At 42.4% G+C, this 18084-nt stretch overlaps 2 protein-coding genes across 2 annotated transcripts in view; both read left to right on the top strand.

The window, feature by feature from the left end:
* The window catches only part of etnppl (ethanolamine-phosphate phospho-lyase), a 99379-nt gene that overhangs the window by 59788 nt on the left and 21507 nt on the right, over positions 1-18084 (top strand). The window lies entirely within an intron of this gene.
* Positions 1-18084, top strand: part of col25a1 (collagen type XXV alpha 1 chain) — a 121778-nt gene that overhangs the window by 88379 nt on the left and 15315 nt on the right. Inside the window, exons 11-18 of the mRNA XM_076143721.1 lie at positions 3739-3765; positions 5517-5561; positions 8188-8232; positions 8787-8813; positions 9866-9910; positions 15200-15232; positions 15319-15354; positions 17045-17089. Of these exons, the coding sequence (XP_075999836.1) occupies positions 3739-3765; positions 5517-5561; positions 8188-8232; positions 8787-8813; positions 9866-9910; positions 15200-15232; positions 15319-15354; positions 17045-17089 (303 nt within the window). The remainder of the gene's footprint in view (positions 1-3738; positions 3766-5516; positions 5562-8187; positions 8233-8786; positions 8814-9865; positions 9911-15199; positions 15233-15318; positions 15355-17044; positions 17090-18084) is intronic.

Genomic DNA, 18084 nt, shown 5'->3' with positions numbered 1-18084 from the left:
CTCCGGCCAACAGCAGTTTGGTTTCTGCTCGCTGATAAATCAAGAAGAAGAGAAAAAAATGGCTTGCACATTAAGGTAATGACTTTGAGGGAAATGTTTATGTAAATGCCTGTGAACCAGGTAATGATAATTTGGGGCTGTTGTGCTCCTGGAGAGAGAATAGAAGAATACTTCTCCACCCCGAAACACAAAGCCGGTTCACTCCCTCGACTGGGCTTTGGAAATCAGTACAGATTTGATGCACACAAGCAACTACACCGACTTTTCGATCCGCGCCATCGAGCGTGAGGTAGGGACCCCGAGGTCGATCCTCAACCGTATCAGCATTCTCCTCCTCCATGGTCCTCCAGGAGCGAGCGCCCACTTGACGCAGCACAGCGTTTTTTTGATGTAGACGCTATTGTTAAAAAGGCGAAAGTAGATTCCAAAGTTTTCCAGCAGCCTTCCAGGACATATGGTGCTGGTTAGGAAGATTAAGCTCTTGTGGAGCAACGAGGAGGAGGAGGGGGAGGGAGGTGGGAAGAAGACAAAGAAGCGAAAGGAAATATTTTCAGGACTCAATTCCGAATCATCAGTGCCATAAGGTCGCTCTGGGGTAAATTAAGGGGTTCTTCAGCTCTGAGGGTGGCTTGCAGACATTCACACAGTTCATTTGGAGCTTGATTTTGCTTCAGAGAGGACACAATACAGAAACACTGCTCTTATGTTGAATGCAGTGTTCCATCTTTAAAGGGGAAAAAAAATTTCCATCTACCCTCTGGTGTTATTTCCAGTAATGCTGCTTCCATTTAACATTGCACTCATTCCCAAAGTACCCGCAGTGCACCAGTGGCTCACCTTAGAGATGTTTTGAGATGAGAAAGCATGCATGCATACAAGGATCATTTGCGAACATACCTGTAATGTTGCTGTACACTTTAGAGTAAATTATCTTTTTTGTGGAGCCAAGCACAAGGAACAAAGATGTGGGCAAACGGCTTGAGACAGACGGCTTGGACTCACAGTAATGGCATGTTCTCATTGTGGTGAACGGTCAACATCAATAAACGAAAGCATTTTTTGGTGGAACAGATCTGTTTGTTTTTAAAGGTTCTCATAAGTAAATTAAGTATTTTTTAGAAGACAAGTTTTTGTACTAAAGGGGGTAAAAAATTTACAGACCTTCATTATCATGTTTCTTTTTTAAACCTCTGTAATGATTGAGACAAGGTGAAGATGTGTTATTTTAGGCAATGTCTCTTCAAGGTCCTGCCCTGAGAAGCTCACACTGTTCTGATGATTTGCTACGAAAATGAGGAAACAAACAACAAAATGGCAACAATTTGCTTTCAGATTAAGTTCTATGCCCCCTTTCAAAACAACAAAGGTGACCATGAAACCATATTTATCCATTATGCTGAACTTTTGTATTTCCTAGCATCTCATAAATACAGTACATACAATTTTGTTGTATTTCTTCTATGTTGAACCTCACAACCTCTCCATTTGCTGTATTCCTGCACTATACCACTTATACTGTTGTGTATACACATACACAATCTCTGCAATGATGGCAGTGAGTGCAGTGTTATGCTAACCTGTTGCTATATGATCCAAAACTAAGATGGTAAAATCCAGGTAAAGGTTCCTGTAAAGGTGAAACACTATAGAATGACATCGCAAAGCGCTTTCACAGTTTAAATAATCCTCCTTGAGCAGAAGTTCTTAACGTGGGATAAAAAGCTCCATGTCGCTGTTCTACACTGTGAGCTAGTCAAACATTGGAGCTAGAACTGTTTGCTCGGGAGGTTTTCAGGTTCTTTAAGTGCTGACGGCGGAACTGCCAAGTGCCTCGTTGTCTGGCATTTCCGTCTTGGAGGAAAGGACCAGACATTGAGTGCTGTGGTCTTCAATGTTCCACTTAAATGGACATCCTGTTAATCGACATTGACATTTGTCTGGTCTCTTAACACTAACCGACATTTTGTGGAAAGTAGGGATTTGGGTCAAGACCTGATTAGATTTTGAGGCCAATTTGGTCTGGGAGTTTTACCCATCTGATTTATAGGTAATGATAGCAAAGAACTGTTGGAACATGGTGGTGGTCTGCACTCTGGGATTATGAAGCACTTTGGAGGTTTCTCAATGTTTTATTACGCAACATCAGGAAACAAAACTGAGAACAAAAGGGCAAGATGGAGACTTAAAGGGCTCTTGACTTTGTGGAAAATCTCCTTGTCAGTCAGTAGCTGAGTGCTCTCAGATGTAGCCAAGCTAATTAGCGTTTAGGCAAGTGGCACATGCTCCCACATACCTAGTGGGTTGTAAAGATATTTACCCAGCCCTACCGAGGCCTGCTAACAAAGGTTTTTGGAGGCAAGAAAAGCTTTCTCTTGGTTGGCCGGGAGGAAGGAGGCTAATCATTGAGGTTTTTGTAATAAGCGCCGTAAGGTATGCACTATAAATTTGTTGCAGTTGTGTGGGCCATTTCTGGAAACTGGAGAACTTGTTGCTGCAGGGATTTTAACAGGCCACTTTTGTAAACATGGAAACAAAGACTATTGGAGCATTTTGAACTTTAAAGCAGGTAAACTGTGACCAATGAGATTCAGCAGAATAAATAAGAGTTTGGTAAATATCGAACAAACTAAATCGGAAACGGTTGTCGCTGCAGCGCCTTTGCTTCAGCCAGGCATCCATTAGTCCATAAGACAAATGTTGGCCACCACCAAGCAGCTCTGCTTCACCATAATTTGCACGGACAGTCAAACTTTTCAACCTGAATCCGTCTTTGCTGGCTACTTTGAAGTCTTTTACAGGCACACAAGTCTTTTTACACTCATCAGGGGATCAAATCGGAGGCTTTGCCAATTATCCAACATCAACATAAATAAGACGAGGCAAGTGGTAGTTGTTGAGGGCTTGCGGGGCATAAGGTCTGTCTGGCCTTGACCCAACAGATTGTGATGAGCCAAATGGCACTTTCTACTGCGGCCACAGGGCCGAGCAAAACATTGGCCAACCAGAAGTGTCATAACAGCCAAGCATGAAGGTGTTGATGAATTTCTGTGTTCCTGCAATAGTTTAGAGTCATGTCCAGCCAACATGGAAGGAAATAACTTTCAGGGCAAATTTTATTCCATGTGGTTTCTGGTTGTAGTCCTAAAGCAGTCCTGCTGTTCTCAGACAGATTTTGGAAGGTTGAGGAACCAACTTAGTCTTCAGGTTCGCTGTCATTAACAGCAAGTCCACTTTAAATACAGAAACTGTCCTCCCAGACACATCCATCAATGTCTGAAATCTCAAGTTATTTTATGCGGCGCCCCGCAAACTTATTAGTGTAAGGATTTCCAAGGATCAGCTCATTTTGGTAATAAACCACTTGCAGTATTGGACTGTGGACTTAGAATCCAATACCGTATAACAAGATGGTTTTTACAGTCACCAAACTGAACAAAGAGAAAAGATCAACATAAAAGATACAGCCATAAAAGTTTTTTATTCATGGTCTCATTGAAGATTCTTCTGTACAGTTCAGCTCAATGAAAAGACGGCACAACATGATTTCATTTGTGTCCTTTGTCATGGAATAAAACAAAGGACTGATTGTGATTCTGTTTGGCCTGAAGGATATGTGCTCACTGTTTGAAACCCCACCACAAGACTTGCCAGCCTCTGTTGTGATTGCGCTGGCTGTGGAAATCATATTATTTCAGCATGGACTTACTTTGTTTCTCTCTCTTTCTTTGCCTTTTATAGGGACCTGAGGGGCCCCAAGGGCCTAAGGTAAGCTTCAGAATAACACTTCTTATTCCATCTGTTTTGCTTGCTATGGTTTAAAATGAAATAAAACGAGATGTTCTGATTGAGTTATCTGCTGAAATGACATAAAACGTTCATTTCATGCTTACACTATCCTTTTCTCTTTTCCGTCTCATAAAATTCCCTTACTTTGTTTTTCATCTAAATTCTAATGTAAACCAAATGAGAATTTCTTCCACATCAGAATAATGTTTTGGATTGGATTGCAACTGTATACACACGGAAGGATGTGTGAGTCTAAAGTTGGACAATGGCTAAATGAGGGGAAAAAATGTGAGGCTACAAAACTGGCACCAAAAGGGACTGAATTTGCTTACCTGGGGGATTTGTGATCCGGGGGCACAGTCGGGGTAAGTAAACAGACGAGGAGAGAATTAAGGCTCAAACAACATGTGGAAGGAAAGAATGAGAGAGACGGCGAACACAGAGCGTAGAGCTAAGTACGCCGATACAGACTGTGGGTCCCACACGGCGCTGATGTGGAGAACAGATGTAAGTCTTATCCAGCCATCAGGTAGCAGCCAGTGTTTGTTCAATGTAACCCAATCAGACACTTCCTGTCTGCGCTGTCATCTGTCAGCGAGCCCCCCCACCCCCTTCAGCGGAGGAGGGAAGGTGGAGAGGTCAATGATGACACACCGTGGTGTTAATGACTCATAAGTCAGGCCCCGGAGCTACGTGCTCAATTAGATCTGCCGCTGGCATATAGCGCCGTGTTTAGCAGGCGGGCCACGTCAACACTTCTTTAAGTTTCATTGCCATGGTGATTGATACAGTGTCAGTGCATGATATAAAGTAGAGGTTGAATCTGATATCCTGTGATCTCGGAATAATCATTCATAGAAAGCATGCTGCCACTGAATGAAGAATGAGTCCACTGTCCAGTCTCTGACATCCTGAAATATATTTGGAAAAGTGTAACTGCACCCAGCTTTTACTTGGTGACTCACACGTCGATAAAGGCAACCATGGCAACAGTGTTTTTCTGAGAGGACGCACATAGCAAATATGAGCAAACCGCTATGTAATAGAATGGAAGCTCATTACACATTTGCTACATCCTCTAAGTGTACCATCATCTTCAAGGAGTCCAATCATAACAACGCTATATAAAGCTTTTTTATTACCTTACTCTCCCCTCTCCTGCGTTTTAAACGCAACGCAATTATACTTGCAGTGTGCATCGTCCATAATTTTGCAGCTCTTAAAATATAACATGATATTTACACTGGCCTGGTTTGTGTAAGGTCAGCACACTCTCCAAACTTGGTGGATGAGCAGAAGTGAGGTTGGGAACAATGAACAGGACTCTAAGGGAGAGTTTTCTGCAAGATGTTTGGTCCCACATGTGTCTGCACCTGGTGTGTCTCACAAGGACTTTTGATGGGGATTTTACGGATCGCCGTCTTTCCTTTGGTTGTGTTCATGTATTGAAAGACATGAGAGCATATTTGCAATCGTAATTCCAAATCGCCTCGAGCTTTCTTTGCCAAATGTATTCAGTCTGTCTGGTGCATTTTGAAAAGACCAAGATTATGTCTTTCAACGTCAATTTATCTTAGCATGTATTATACATAGATATAATCTACTGTATGCATCCAGCTGGTGTTCTCTGGTGCAGTCGTGTTGGAAAACAAAAACAGTATAACGTGCATATGAAAGTACTGATTGATTGTATTTCATGTTTAATGTGTAACTCTCTGTTTATCTCCCAGGGTTCACTTGGCCCTGCAGGAATCCCGGGTATTGATGGACTGAAGGTGAGTTCACACACTTGCAAATGACGAAATTCGCCTGTTTGGTTGATTCGGTGAATGTAGATGAATTCCTGTTAAGGATACTAAACGATGCTGACAATGCTGCAAAATGCTCCAGAATAACAAATCACCAGGTCACATATTCAATTCTAGAATTTTTAGTTTAGGCCATATTGCTGAATAGGTTGTTACATATAACAGCCCCTCTAAATTTAGCTTGAACATGCTATAATTCTTTCCTGAAGTGCAAAAACCTCCACACCTGAAAGCATTTTATTTTCAAAAGACTCACTTTAACATACTTAGTGTTTTCATTAGACTTTTTGGCAATGTGTTGCAGTTTTCATATTCGAAGAGTTCTGCCATGCATCTTGACAATTTGAAACCGCGATCCTATTTAGCCGAAATCCCCTGGGCTGCATCTTCAAGTTGCAACCACAAAGTAGCGTTTGAGCGGCCTATGAATCTGCTCGCACTCTGAACTTGTTTCTGCATTTCATTCTCAAACCAAATAAAGAAGATACAGTGCAGGTATTTGAACATCTAAAAAAACAAAACGGCATATTTGTTCCAGAAGAATGTATAAAGACTAAATGGGGGAGATGATTTAAGAGGCGCCATCTTTCTCATCTCAAGCGTACATTTATAAAGATATGAAAGGAAATACACGCAGGGCTGTAATGGGAACCAGAATAAAGAAGTTTGATTTTTGGAGACAGCAAAAGCTGAAGGCCTAATTCCATACTTGTGTTAGGACTGGGGTTCGCCAGCACCCATGAAATAGAACTCCAATGCTGTGCAGTGCTGTTATAAAAGAGAATCTGTTCTGGTATGCGAGTGTCACTTGCGCAGAAAGTGGAATTCTAAAGCTTCAGCAATGGCAGAATGACTGGCAGACATCATATCGATCTGACATAGATACTGTATATCCACTAATGCAAACCCTATCAGGCCCACATTCTGAGTTTTTAATCGGACACCATCATCACAGTGGCAATATGTCATTGTTGTCATCATTATGTCAATGATTCTTGTATGTGGGTCTAATAGATAATACAAGATTCCAGGATTTTCAAGAGTGTAATGAGGGACTCCCTATACACACTGACCTGTATGAGGGGTGAAACTTATCGTTAGAAAACAGTCTTTTGGTAAAACATTGAGAGAGAGAGGGAGAAATAAAAATGTGTAACTGAAATTAAGTGGAAGAATATGACCCTTTTCATCACACTGTGGCCAGCACTGACAAGTATTTTTATTCAAATAAAAAATGACCCTAATTTAATTTTGAATGTATTAATCAGCGCCATCCGGTCACATTTGTCTGTCTGTGAAGAGGAATGGTAGCTTCTCTTCTTAGGTTAATGATGTGGTAGGTTTGCAGGGGTCACAGGGTTAATAATCTATGGCAACAGATGGACTGAGGTCGGTTTGTGAGTTCAAGCCAGTTTGCCTGAAGAGAACGGGCATGCACAAAACAGTGGACTGGTCTTCATCAGACGGATTTGGCTTACATACATAGAGCCAAACCAGAGATAATTAAGCTTGTTTATCCTCTCAAGATATGGGTTTCTTATGTGGTTTTAATATTTTCTTCCCTTTAAACCATGTTATTGATTCATGTGTTTTATTAGAGGTCAATTGTGTGCAAAACAGTGTAGTACTTAGTCCATGAGTCCTGGTAAAATCTAGTTCTTCTTAGTCAATTGATGAGTTTCAAACAGTCCAACTCATTAAGCACACTCCTTAGCACACACAACGCTATGCTGCATGGCTTTGAATGAATCGAAACCACGATGCAAAACGACAAGAAAACACACACAACTTTGTTAAAAATTAATAAATATGAAACAAAAGAAAATAAGAATACAAATAAAATGCTGTTCAATGGCTAGACGTGAATTGCTGTTAGCGCTGAAGCAATGTAGCATTATTCAATAAGCTGAAGCATTATTGAATAGTGGACATGCCAGTAACAATCCATGTATCAGCCAACACTTATGAGAAAGTGAGTCAAATATTGTTTCAGTTCCTTCAATCCAGACGTGCTCAAGTAACAAGCTGTAAAATACGCCAACTCATGCAGCCTACCAAATCAGCATTTTTGGCTAGCACCCATGCAACATGTGTGAATAAAAAGTCTGCCAAGTTCCATTAATTCACACACACTTAACCTCGATGCATTGGGTTTAGCAATTCAACATTACAGTGTTTCGGCAAATTACAATCGGTTTAAATAACCGCTATTCTTCGAGTTAGCATTTTCAACATTTGCCTCTTTCTGTTTTGGCTAGTTCTATTGAAGCTTTCAATTCCCTGAGTCAATTGATATTATGGTTAGTTTTTCGTTGTTGATGTTAGATTGCCGTCTTATCTCAGAATGTGGGTGATGTGAATATCTACATGTTGGGACTCTATATGGTCTATATCGTATCTACGTCTCTGCTATCAGCTATCCTGCAAATGTGTCCCATCTGTCTGACAAACTTGACCTCTATGAAGGTTATCTCCATCTCCTCTGAAAATGTAAAGCTTTTTTTTTGAATATCTTCTGACCTCAGATTAGAGGTCATGTGTCTCAGACAGCACACTGAACAAAGCCACTGTGTGTATGTTATGCTGTTCATAGGGGGATATTGGCACCCCAGGAATGGACGGTGTCCCTGGAACCAAGGTCTGGTTTAAACATATTCTGCGCACTCTCATTTCTATAAACTCATGTCCATCATATTTTTTATTTTAGCTTGAAGCCATTGTTAAAGACGTTGCTCTTTGGCAAAGTGTTATATACAGTATATTCTTTTTCAATCCATTCTTTATAATGCCTGAACACCTTTGACTTGGAAGACATTATGTTCTGCATGGTCTATATTGTGCCAAGACATCAATAAACCCTTGTCACCTTAAAAGCAGATGCCTATGTGTATCATTGTAATAGGGGTTCCTGGTTACCAGAACCTCACGATGAAGATGTTGTAAAATCTCTTTAGTATGGTTCACATATGGCTTGTTAATATCGACAGCTAACTATAATGACTGGGCAGGTATATTTGATACCAGTGGGTCTGTCTGGGGAAAACACAGCCGAAACATGAGAGCTTTTCTCTAATCTAACATGAATTTAACCTCAGATACAATCTGACCCAAAGTGGCTGCCATAATTCCCCAACCTGATCCGACTCCCCTCCAGCTTTTGTGTGTTTAATGCTCTGCTTTCTCTCCCAACAGGGTGAAATGGGAGACCAAGGTGAAAAGGTAAAGCACTAATTCAGATTGCCAAACATTATTCTTAGCATCAGCCTCATATCCAACAGTCTTATATGTCCGAATGGTCTCAGCGCCTCTCGCATCTTGCAGCTCTGGCTCGGCACTTGTTTTTTCGTCAGGGCGACTCCCTTCTGATCCCGTTGATGTTGAGTCACAAAACTCTTCAAATCCGGCCTTGGTGGAGACCAAATAGCTTAACCAGGCGCCTACATACGGTATTAGCAATGCAAAGCATCAACAGCCTCATTCTGTGGGTGTAGGTGACGGGTGGGAGGCGTGGACACTGACCAGACAGAATGTACAATGTCAGGTTTGATGCATGTCAGATTGTGACATGAATGGCTGGTGAATGGTAGAGCTACAACAAGCCAATTTCCAAACGATGAGTCATTGTGTTGTCCACCAGCATCGTTTTATAGATGGGGATTGTAGCTGTCAAAATTGGACATTCTCCATACAGACAAAATTGTTGATATTAAACCCTTAGATGTGTTGTTGGCCTTACAATTACGCACCTACCCTTGCCTCCTTGCAAAATCAAGTCGATTTTTCAGCAGTGAAGGCACTCATTTTCCTGTCAAAAGCAGCAGAGAAATCCACAAAATTTCAAAGTCATAAATCCATAAACCCAGCTGTATGGTCGATATTGGGAAGCAATGAGGACCTCCTCTCTGACTCAGAGAGGGTCATGTTACATCACCTGCAAGCACGGTATACTTGTATAGTATAGTAACCATGTGTGATGACTCAGTTAGTGATCAAAGTGAATTCAACATGCACAGTAATGGTATTTCAACTTTACTTGTAATGTGTTTGGCTGTTTCTCTGAATGTGCTCTTGAAATGGCAGTGAATCACTAGACAAGCAAAGCATTAGTCACAATTCTGTTGTTGTTTCATGCCTGTTGGAGCTATCTGGCATATGCTTTTGTGCTCTTCAGGGTCAGTGCGTCTTTTTTTCAGTAACTGCTACTCTCAAGCAATACATGTTCTTGCTCAAAATCTGACTACGGCTAACTCTGTGTATTTTCTTTATTACAGGGCGACTTGGGTGAAGAGGGACAGAAAGGTGGTACCGGGGAGAAGGTATGTAAATATTACTTTGCCGTCTGTTCTTTTTGTTTATGCCTTGGAACACGCTCAAGAGAGAATCTGGCTGGGGCCAGGAAACATTAGGAAAGTGAGGGGAGATCAGCGGAGAAGTAGCTGAGGTCAAGTGCCATCATCTGTAGTCAAGGCTGTGCAGCAGGAGCAGCAGCAGCCATCCTGGCACTTGATGCGTTCTTCGTGCTTAATGTGGGCTTAATTGCTGCACTACACTGACGCTACGTTTCCTGGTTGAATGGCTCCTGCATTAATTTGGGGCCATTTATCATCGAGACAGCTTGTCAAGGCGTGATCCATTCCAAGAACTGGCAGGGTAGAACTCTGCTGGACAGATTGTTGTGGAGCTCCAGTAATAGATGCAATGTTTCTGTCCAAAAGCTTTTGTTTTTAAGACAGCTTTTTGTTTTTTATCAATGTGTTGACATCACGGCCAGAGGCGGATTATGCATCTTATCCATTTGTCAAGCAGCCCTTGCTGCTATATTCTGTAAAGCAGAATTTAGGAAAATGGGGACTGCAAATAGGTCACAAGTTTATTTCTATTGAATGGCCATCAGTGACCATCACCAACATGTTATTGATATGGAGACCTACAAGGATCTTCCTTCCCTCACACTCCAACTGTTCAGTGACTGTTGACTGTTCAGAAATGTTCTTGTGGAGCGTTTCATGTCATGTGCCAATTATTTAATCACCCTATCTGGAAAACATTTTGTTGAAATGTCAAACATCTTGTTTGCCTTTAAGGCTGTGCTGTATTCAAATAAATAAACAAAACTTGCCAAGACTTAATTTTACTCTGAACAACATTCCTGATGCCTGAAAACAAATAATTTAATTGAATCAATACAAGGAATAGATGTTTCTGAAAGTTCTACTTGATTGAAAAAAATGAGTGAGTGATTATCTACATTTTTTTTCAATTAATTGTTGATATAAGTGTGTATAAAATGTTTTTTAAATCAATTTCAGATGGCAAAAGTTTGATGATTATTTATATACTGGAAATCCTCAGTTAGGTAGTAAAACAAAATGTTATTGATAGAGTAGAAGGGGTTTCACTGAAAATGTCACAGCCAATTTATTGCTGTTGGGCAGAGAGCGGCTATGATAACTTTTTACTTTATGGGCGCTTTGGCTTTAAAACGCTGCAGCCAAGAAAGACACAGCTCGGAGGAAACACATGCAGGATATCATCTGTTGAAAACGAGTGCACACAAAGAGAGTGGAGGGTGATAAAACTCCAGTGCACTGCTTTGATCTACTCTACCTTACTGCAATAAAAGCACCCAAAAATGGAATTAAGCACCATGAGAAATCAAACTTCTGTAGCGCTTCATGTGCCATTCATACATCAATAGCTTTCTTATTCATTTCTTAATAAAAACAGACAGAAGGCACTATAAAGAGCTTGAAATATGAGACATCCCATTAAGGATGAAAAGGTTTGTCATTAGTATGGACAGCATTACCTCATGTGGCGTTTTCAGTGTAGAATTTGTTTTAGCACACAATGGTGAACATATGGCGAGGAATAATTGCTTCTCAAACAATGCCGTACCTGGGGTTTAACACAAGTCACACGCACAAAAGGATTGATTGATTATTCAGCGCAAGTGAAGAAAATGTCTTGTAGGGCTGCTTTGAGCGAAAGGATGGATCGGAGAACCAGATGCTGCATCAAACAGAGGAGGGAAATCCACAAACTGAGGCCCCTGTCATCATTTGGAGTTTAGTGTCTGATCGATTACTCTTCCCTTTTTATATTACTGTTTCAGCGATGGAAGAGAAAACCAGAGAGCGGTGGGAGGGAGGGCAGGAGGGGCAGGAGGGGAGGGGAGGGCAACTTCCATCTCCAGTGCCGAGGATGCCAAGGTTAACAATACGCAGCACGCATGACGGGGGGAAAGTGTGGTAATACGGGGTTGAGAGGTGAGGCGTTTGGTAAGCAGAGAGACCTCGGGGGGAGAGAGAGAAAGGGAGAGAGAGATGGCACAAAGGGAGGTTGTTTTGACAGGCGGGGGTGCTGCGGAGTGTGAAAGAGACTAAATGACAGGACACACGTAGATACACACCGCACGTATTGGCACACTCATGTTTGTTTGAATCAGAATCGGTTCCTTCTTTTGAACTTAGTGTGTTTTGTTTGGGGATAGTGGAACACAGAAAACAATGCAAGTCCACCTCCTCTATCCAGCCCCAAACTCATTTATAACTCTGAACAACAAAGTCAGCCATTGATCGATTAGATTGATTGGTACAGTTGTTTTGGCCGGCTCCAATGTACTTCTTCGTGTTTTGAGTTTCTTGTGCCTGCTTCCAGACTGACCAATGATCAGAGTGAGTTTTTTTCATGTATAGCAGTTTAAACGCACGTACAGCACAGAAAACCTCCATCACATTGTGGTAATTAAGGCTCTGCAGCACTTTTTACTGTCGCACTTTGGGTCACAAATGGCTTTTTGTGCCACCACTCAGTCACTCCAGAAAGAGTTTTTGTTGATTTACACTTCAGTTAGTGCATTTATGTAGCTCAGAGCTTGATGTTACTTTCTAACAGCGTCTGCATAGCCGGAGTCATTAAATATAAATCTCCCCCACTATTAAAATCTGCAAATGGCTTTAGACCTAACCATTTACTTTTGGTGTATTCTGCTGTAGTGTTAAATAAGGTGTGACATTGACTAGGACTGTTCTCTCTTTCTAACCTCAGACAGGAAAATTCCTTTAAGGTTTAAAAACAGGTAAATACTTGAACTTTGGGAGGTTCCAGGCTCTGAGTTTGGCTCTGGTCCGGTGTGACACCATGGTTGGTAGAATCTTTGAGTCCTAAGATCCAGATCAAGTGGCAGTGTTTGGAGTACCGGCAGCGCCTCTTTCTGGCCCGGGAGCTAACGATAATCTTTGACTGGCATATAACTAAACTCAGCCCGTACACTGTCACTGAGGTCAGTACTCACCGTCTACTTCATGACTTGTTCTAATCTTAGATTTGTCAAACCGACTCACTGTTATGCTGGCTGATTAATTCACCCCAATCACTCTGGCCAGGCACAACAGCTGGAAAGTGGGCTGATTTACCAGACATACATTATGACATCCTCGTGTTATTATCCTTAAGTGCCAATATGCAGCATTTGACAAAGTCAGCGACAATTTTGGGTGCCCATAATGAAGTGGTGCTGCGGTGACAGCACTCAGTCCTGCTCCGCTCTGCGGTTGAATCACAGGCTGTAGTCTAACCGTGGTAATTGGCCCAATTGGGAAATTTCAGCACTTGGTGCCACACCTCAACGCACCTCACCACTTTTTCCATCTCAGCTGTGTGCGCACTCCTTCATTTGGGATAGATTAAGCTCGTGGCAGCCTTTACTTGGGTCTCGGGCTCGGTGCCAGTTGCATCTGTGTCATGAGAGAAAATGCTGCTGCTGCTGCTGGCGTCAGTTTGGCAGCCGAGAAGTGAAGTGTTAATTGGTTGTGCAGTATCTTTGGATGTTTGTTTTTACAAGGGCCTTTTGAATCTGCTATAAATGTTGTTTTGCTTCATAAACTCCACATTAACTAATCCTGGTTAGATGAATACTGACGGGAAAATGAATTACGCTATAAGGTTTGTGTGTAGAAAGTACACCTCACCACACATATGGATATCACATATATTGCTGCTATATATCACACATGTGGTCCTATATAACGCAGAATACACAGACCCTATGGATATACAGTATGTTGTGTATTATGACGTGTTAGAATGATGCATGTCACTCTCAAAGAATGTGACTGAGACATAGATACAGTATAAAGAAATAAACATACAGTATATCATAATCATTTTCAATTAGTGACATACAGTACACAGAAGAGAAACATAATCTAATGTCCCACACATGGTTATATAAACCGTAGCATGTTCCATATTTTGATACATTCAACAAACACACAGATGAGAAGCAAGCAGGCAGCAGGTGAACCTCAGCTCTGACTTTGAATATTCATCATTATTCAATTTTTAAAAATGACAAAAACACAGAATAATGGCTTTCAGTTTCAAGTTTCCATCCTTGGATCAGCATTACTAGGTCAACCGCAGCATGATCTCCATGTTGTTTTATGAGTATTTGACCGAAAATACTTTTAATGATAAAACCAAGCCTCCCTGTCATTCACTCATTCACCCTAAATCAAAACCTTTCCATTCATTCAGTTTTTTATGTCACAAGAATGTTCCCGTTGATATCCGAGCCCCCTGATCGTCGGCGCTGCAAATTAAATACGTTACAAAAGAGTGCTAAGTTGCGAAAACATCCATATAAAAATTAGAGTGATGAGACGGTTGGAGCCTCGCTTAAGTATGCAACAAAGCCCAGCTGTAAACAGTAACGCAGTTTATTGTCTGCAAAAAAAAAGCAGCAATTAAACATGCCTTGTGTGCTGCGCATCATAATGACTCCCATAAAAAGCTGAGGGCGAGAGGCATTCTTGCTGCAACTTCTGAGCGAAAGGCGTATGTGTAGTGTGACCACAGAATCCGCACCAGAGCTTAAGACCCAGTCTCCTTCTCCCCACTCTCTTTTCCCACCAACCACCCATAATTACACTTATTGGCCCCTGGTTTTATGTCTGCTTTTACTGTACACTGCGGTAGTAGTACAGTACGTAGACGGGGGCCCGGGCCTGGAAAAAACGAGATTATAAGGAGCCCTGGGTCTGTTTGTGTTCGTACCTGAAGAGACGGACTAGGAAGATGAGGGATCATTTAGTCGAAGTCCAAACAGGAACATTAGTGTGTCAGGCCTTCTCCTTTCTCTTTGTGTGTTACCCACTTGCATCCCTATATGGCTCTAACAGCTGCATTCAGGGACAGACTAGAAAAACGTCCCAGTCATCAGCCCAAGGTTACGTTCTGTGCTTGTGTTGCCCCCAAGTAGGCAATCAGCATTCCAACTCAGCGGCCTTCAGCTTAGTAACATAAATCTACAGTTGTATTTGGAAATAATGTGTATAAGAGACTCATTTTATTCAAACTTGAATCTAGATCACAGTTTGTTTCACTTCATATGCAAACAGTGTCTTTGGAAAGGCTAAGAAAGAGGGCCTCCAGTCTCTAGGTCCGCCCCTGCTCCCAACACAACATTATGTTCTGCATCATGAAGGGTTTCCGTATTTAATATTTCATCAGGTTTGTTTCTATTGTGACCCTGCAGACTCCATCAGTATTATCCACGTTGTAGAGAAGCTTCTTACTCATGTTTTACTCTTTTCTCTCAGGGTGATGCCGGCTCCTCAGCTGCAGGCATCAAGGTGAGACTTTATGTTCCTTCATGTCTATGTTTCTCTTTGAAAACGCTTAAGAAATGAAGCACTTAAAGTCTCTGCATGTATTACAGGGAGAACCTGGAGAGCCTGGACGAGGCGGAGTAAAGGTAATAATATCTAGTTTTCTCCCGCCATTAGCTTCTCCGTGTACAGTGGTGAAATTAGTAGTCTTGGTGATAGTTTTAATTCGAAAATCGGCATTATTGTTGAGTAAGGTGGTGAGGCGACTCTGATCTGATCTTGTAAAAGACCTGTATGTTGTAGAAGAGTGTGTGTGTGGGTCAAATATTCCACTCACTCACCAATGCATTAACAGAGCCAGATGCAATAACTGTCTTGATATTCAAATACATGTTTGGACAAAAGCATTCCACGCTCAGCTGTGACTGCAATGAGAGCGTTTGTCGATGGGGGGGGGGGCTCCCTTGGCACAACAGCACAAACACGATTACGCCGCAGCGCTCCGGCTCGTTTTACATTGACTTTGGCCTAATGCTTGTTTTTGAGCCACGGTGAGAGCCCTGGTTATCACACTAACACTTGTGAATGCACTAAAATCCTCTGGATGTTTTTGCTCAAGTTGTCTCGAGGCCTGCGCCCGTCACAGTCTTCCACACCGCAAGCGACTGGCCGCCGCACTCGAGCCTGATTTGTCGCATTCCGACACAGTTTTGAAGCTGACCGAATACGTCAAGAGATGATAGTTAGAAGTTAGGAGTTATTCAGATGGAACAAGTTATTTTCCTTCAGCGTAAAAGCTCTGCGTTGTCCCTTTCAAGAGAGGTCGAGATTGCACCAGCGCACCATCTAATTATACTTTTTAATCCCAACTGCTCCCCCTCCTCTTTTCTGTTTGGGGAAACTGCTTCCAGACAGACTGAAGGGCTTTTAAGCTTCTTCTTTCTTTTCCCCCTGCTATGCTGCAAAAACCATTCATTGCCAAACTGATCTCAAACCGCTTTATCTTATCTGTCTCATTTTGCAGCCGTTCCGCTTGTGCTGACACACTTACAAATTTTATTTCTCATCACAATGGCCGCCACAAAATGACTTGTTGATCCCGCTTAAATATTGCCATTGGATGACGTTCAGTAAGCGTCGGCGAAGTGGTCGTCCACAAGAAAGACTTTTATTCATTAGTTTTATAATGCGTTGGATGGAAATTTATTTTTTTCTGATCCCCCGAGTGCCATAGCAGTTGATCATTCTCATGCGTTGCTAATCATTTCTTTTTCATGTGCCATGAATACAATAGCTTTAACAGAGTGTTCCTTTATCCCCACTCAGGAATTTTATTTTGAAGGTCTCTCAGGGACACCATAAAGGCTTTGACCTCTGATTTTTCCACACTCGAGTCAAATGGCGGCACTCTATTCCGATGTACTCGCAATGACCTGACCTTGGTATTGGAGAAAATGTAGAAAATTGTGGAACCTTCCAGCTCAGCTTTCACAACTCAGTCCCCAAGTATCTGACAGTTTTGAGAGCTTCCACACCCGCCCACGCCGGCGACACATGCACTGGTGGAAGGATCCAGCGTCGTAACACAAGCACTAATCGCTCTCTCAAGCCGCGGCTGCATGAGTCGGTCTGAAAGTGCATGTACGGTGCCATCTGCTCATGCTTCCTGCAAACAAGTGACAGCCACCGTACACACGTGGTCAGCAGGGTGATCATCAGCATTACAGCAGATTTATACAAGTAGAAAGTCTACATAAGGCCCTAAAGAGCTGAGTGATGAAGCTTGACTCAGCTTAGCTCGGCTTGGCTGTAACGTGTCACACTCTTCCTGTGTAGGGAGAGCCAGGACTTCCAGGGCTGCCTGGACTACCAGGGATAAAGGTAAATGCTTCGCTGTTTTCATCCCCAGTCATTCCCCCGGTGTTGTCCCTGTCCATCCGCTTCCGCCCGGCCACATCCCAATTCAGCCGGCTTAAAGCAAAGTTCAGCCGATTAATCCCAAAGTGCCGTGCCTCGTGTACGTTCAGTTCTTTCCTGCTGTGTGGTATTGGTATCCATATCTGTGCCTCATTAAGCTTTGAGAATAATGTCGGAGCCTATGAAGTAATAATCGGAACACAACCCATAATTGCACCGCTGGCAAACGCCGCAGTCTGCTTCCTGGGAGCGGCGACAAGCCTCATCAGTGCAAAAAATGTGTCAGAAAACGCTGCTTGTTATAGAGAGCAAGCTTGAATTTTACATTTCTTTAGGAGGCAAAACAAAAGCAGATGGAGGAACTAAATACACAGTAATTCGCTGCCATCTACAGCCGTGACACGTGAATGCAAGGAATGCTCATAGGGGCATGATGGGAGGACGCTTGTTGCTGTTTTGGTTTGTTTTGCTCTTTGTGTATGCTCAGAATGTGCCGTCCTCGTCAAAGCCTTTTCACTTCACATTCTCCTGTTTTTACTCACGAGGCCTGAATGCTCGACGGACTCTAACATGTTGCTAACGTAGCTCTCGTGAGCTCTGAGCTCGGCTTGCACTTTGGTCTGCTCTTGCGTTCTTCCCTGTATATGCGATCAAGAGCTTGAGCGTGTGAGAGGCAAGTGTCCGGTGGCACTCCAGAGTGCCTGGTGGAGCGGAGGGGCGGGGCTTTGCCTACAGATGGTAGAGTCATATGTTCCAATTAAGTCATTTCAATGTATAATCAAGCGCTGAAATGTGCCAACCTGTAAATGAAATCAAACAGCACCACACCTCATAAGGGAAAAGTCTCTCCTCGTAAATCAAAGTGCAAAATGACTCCAAACCATCCTAAGTGGCATGGAACCTGCTTTTTGCACACACTTAACACTCCTGTAGGCCCTGATGAGTTTCTAACAAGGTCA

This window comes from Genypterus blacodes, unplaced genomic scaffold (assembly GCF_046128005.1).
Source record: "Genypterus blacodes isolate CSIRO-AG114 ecotype Tasmania unplaced genomic scaffold, CSIRO-AGI_Gbla_v1 ptg000027l_1, whole genome shotgun sequence".
NCBI classification, from domain to species: Eukaryota; Metazoa; Chordata; class Actinopteri; order Ophidiiformes; family Ophidiidae; genus Genypterus; species Genypterus blacodes.
This window is presented reverse-complemented; position numbering and strand designations above follow the sequence as displayed.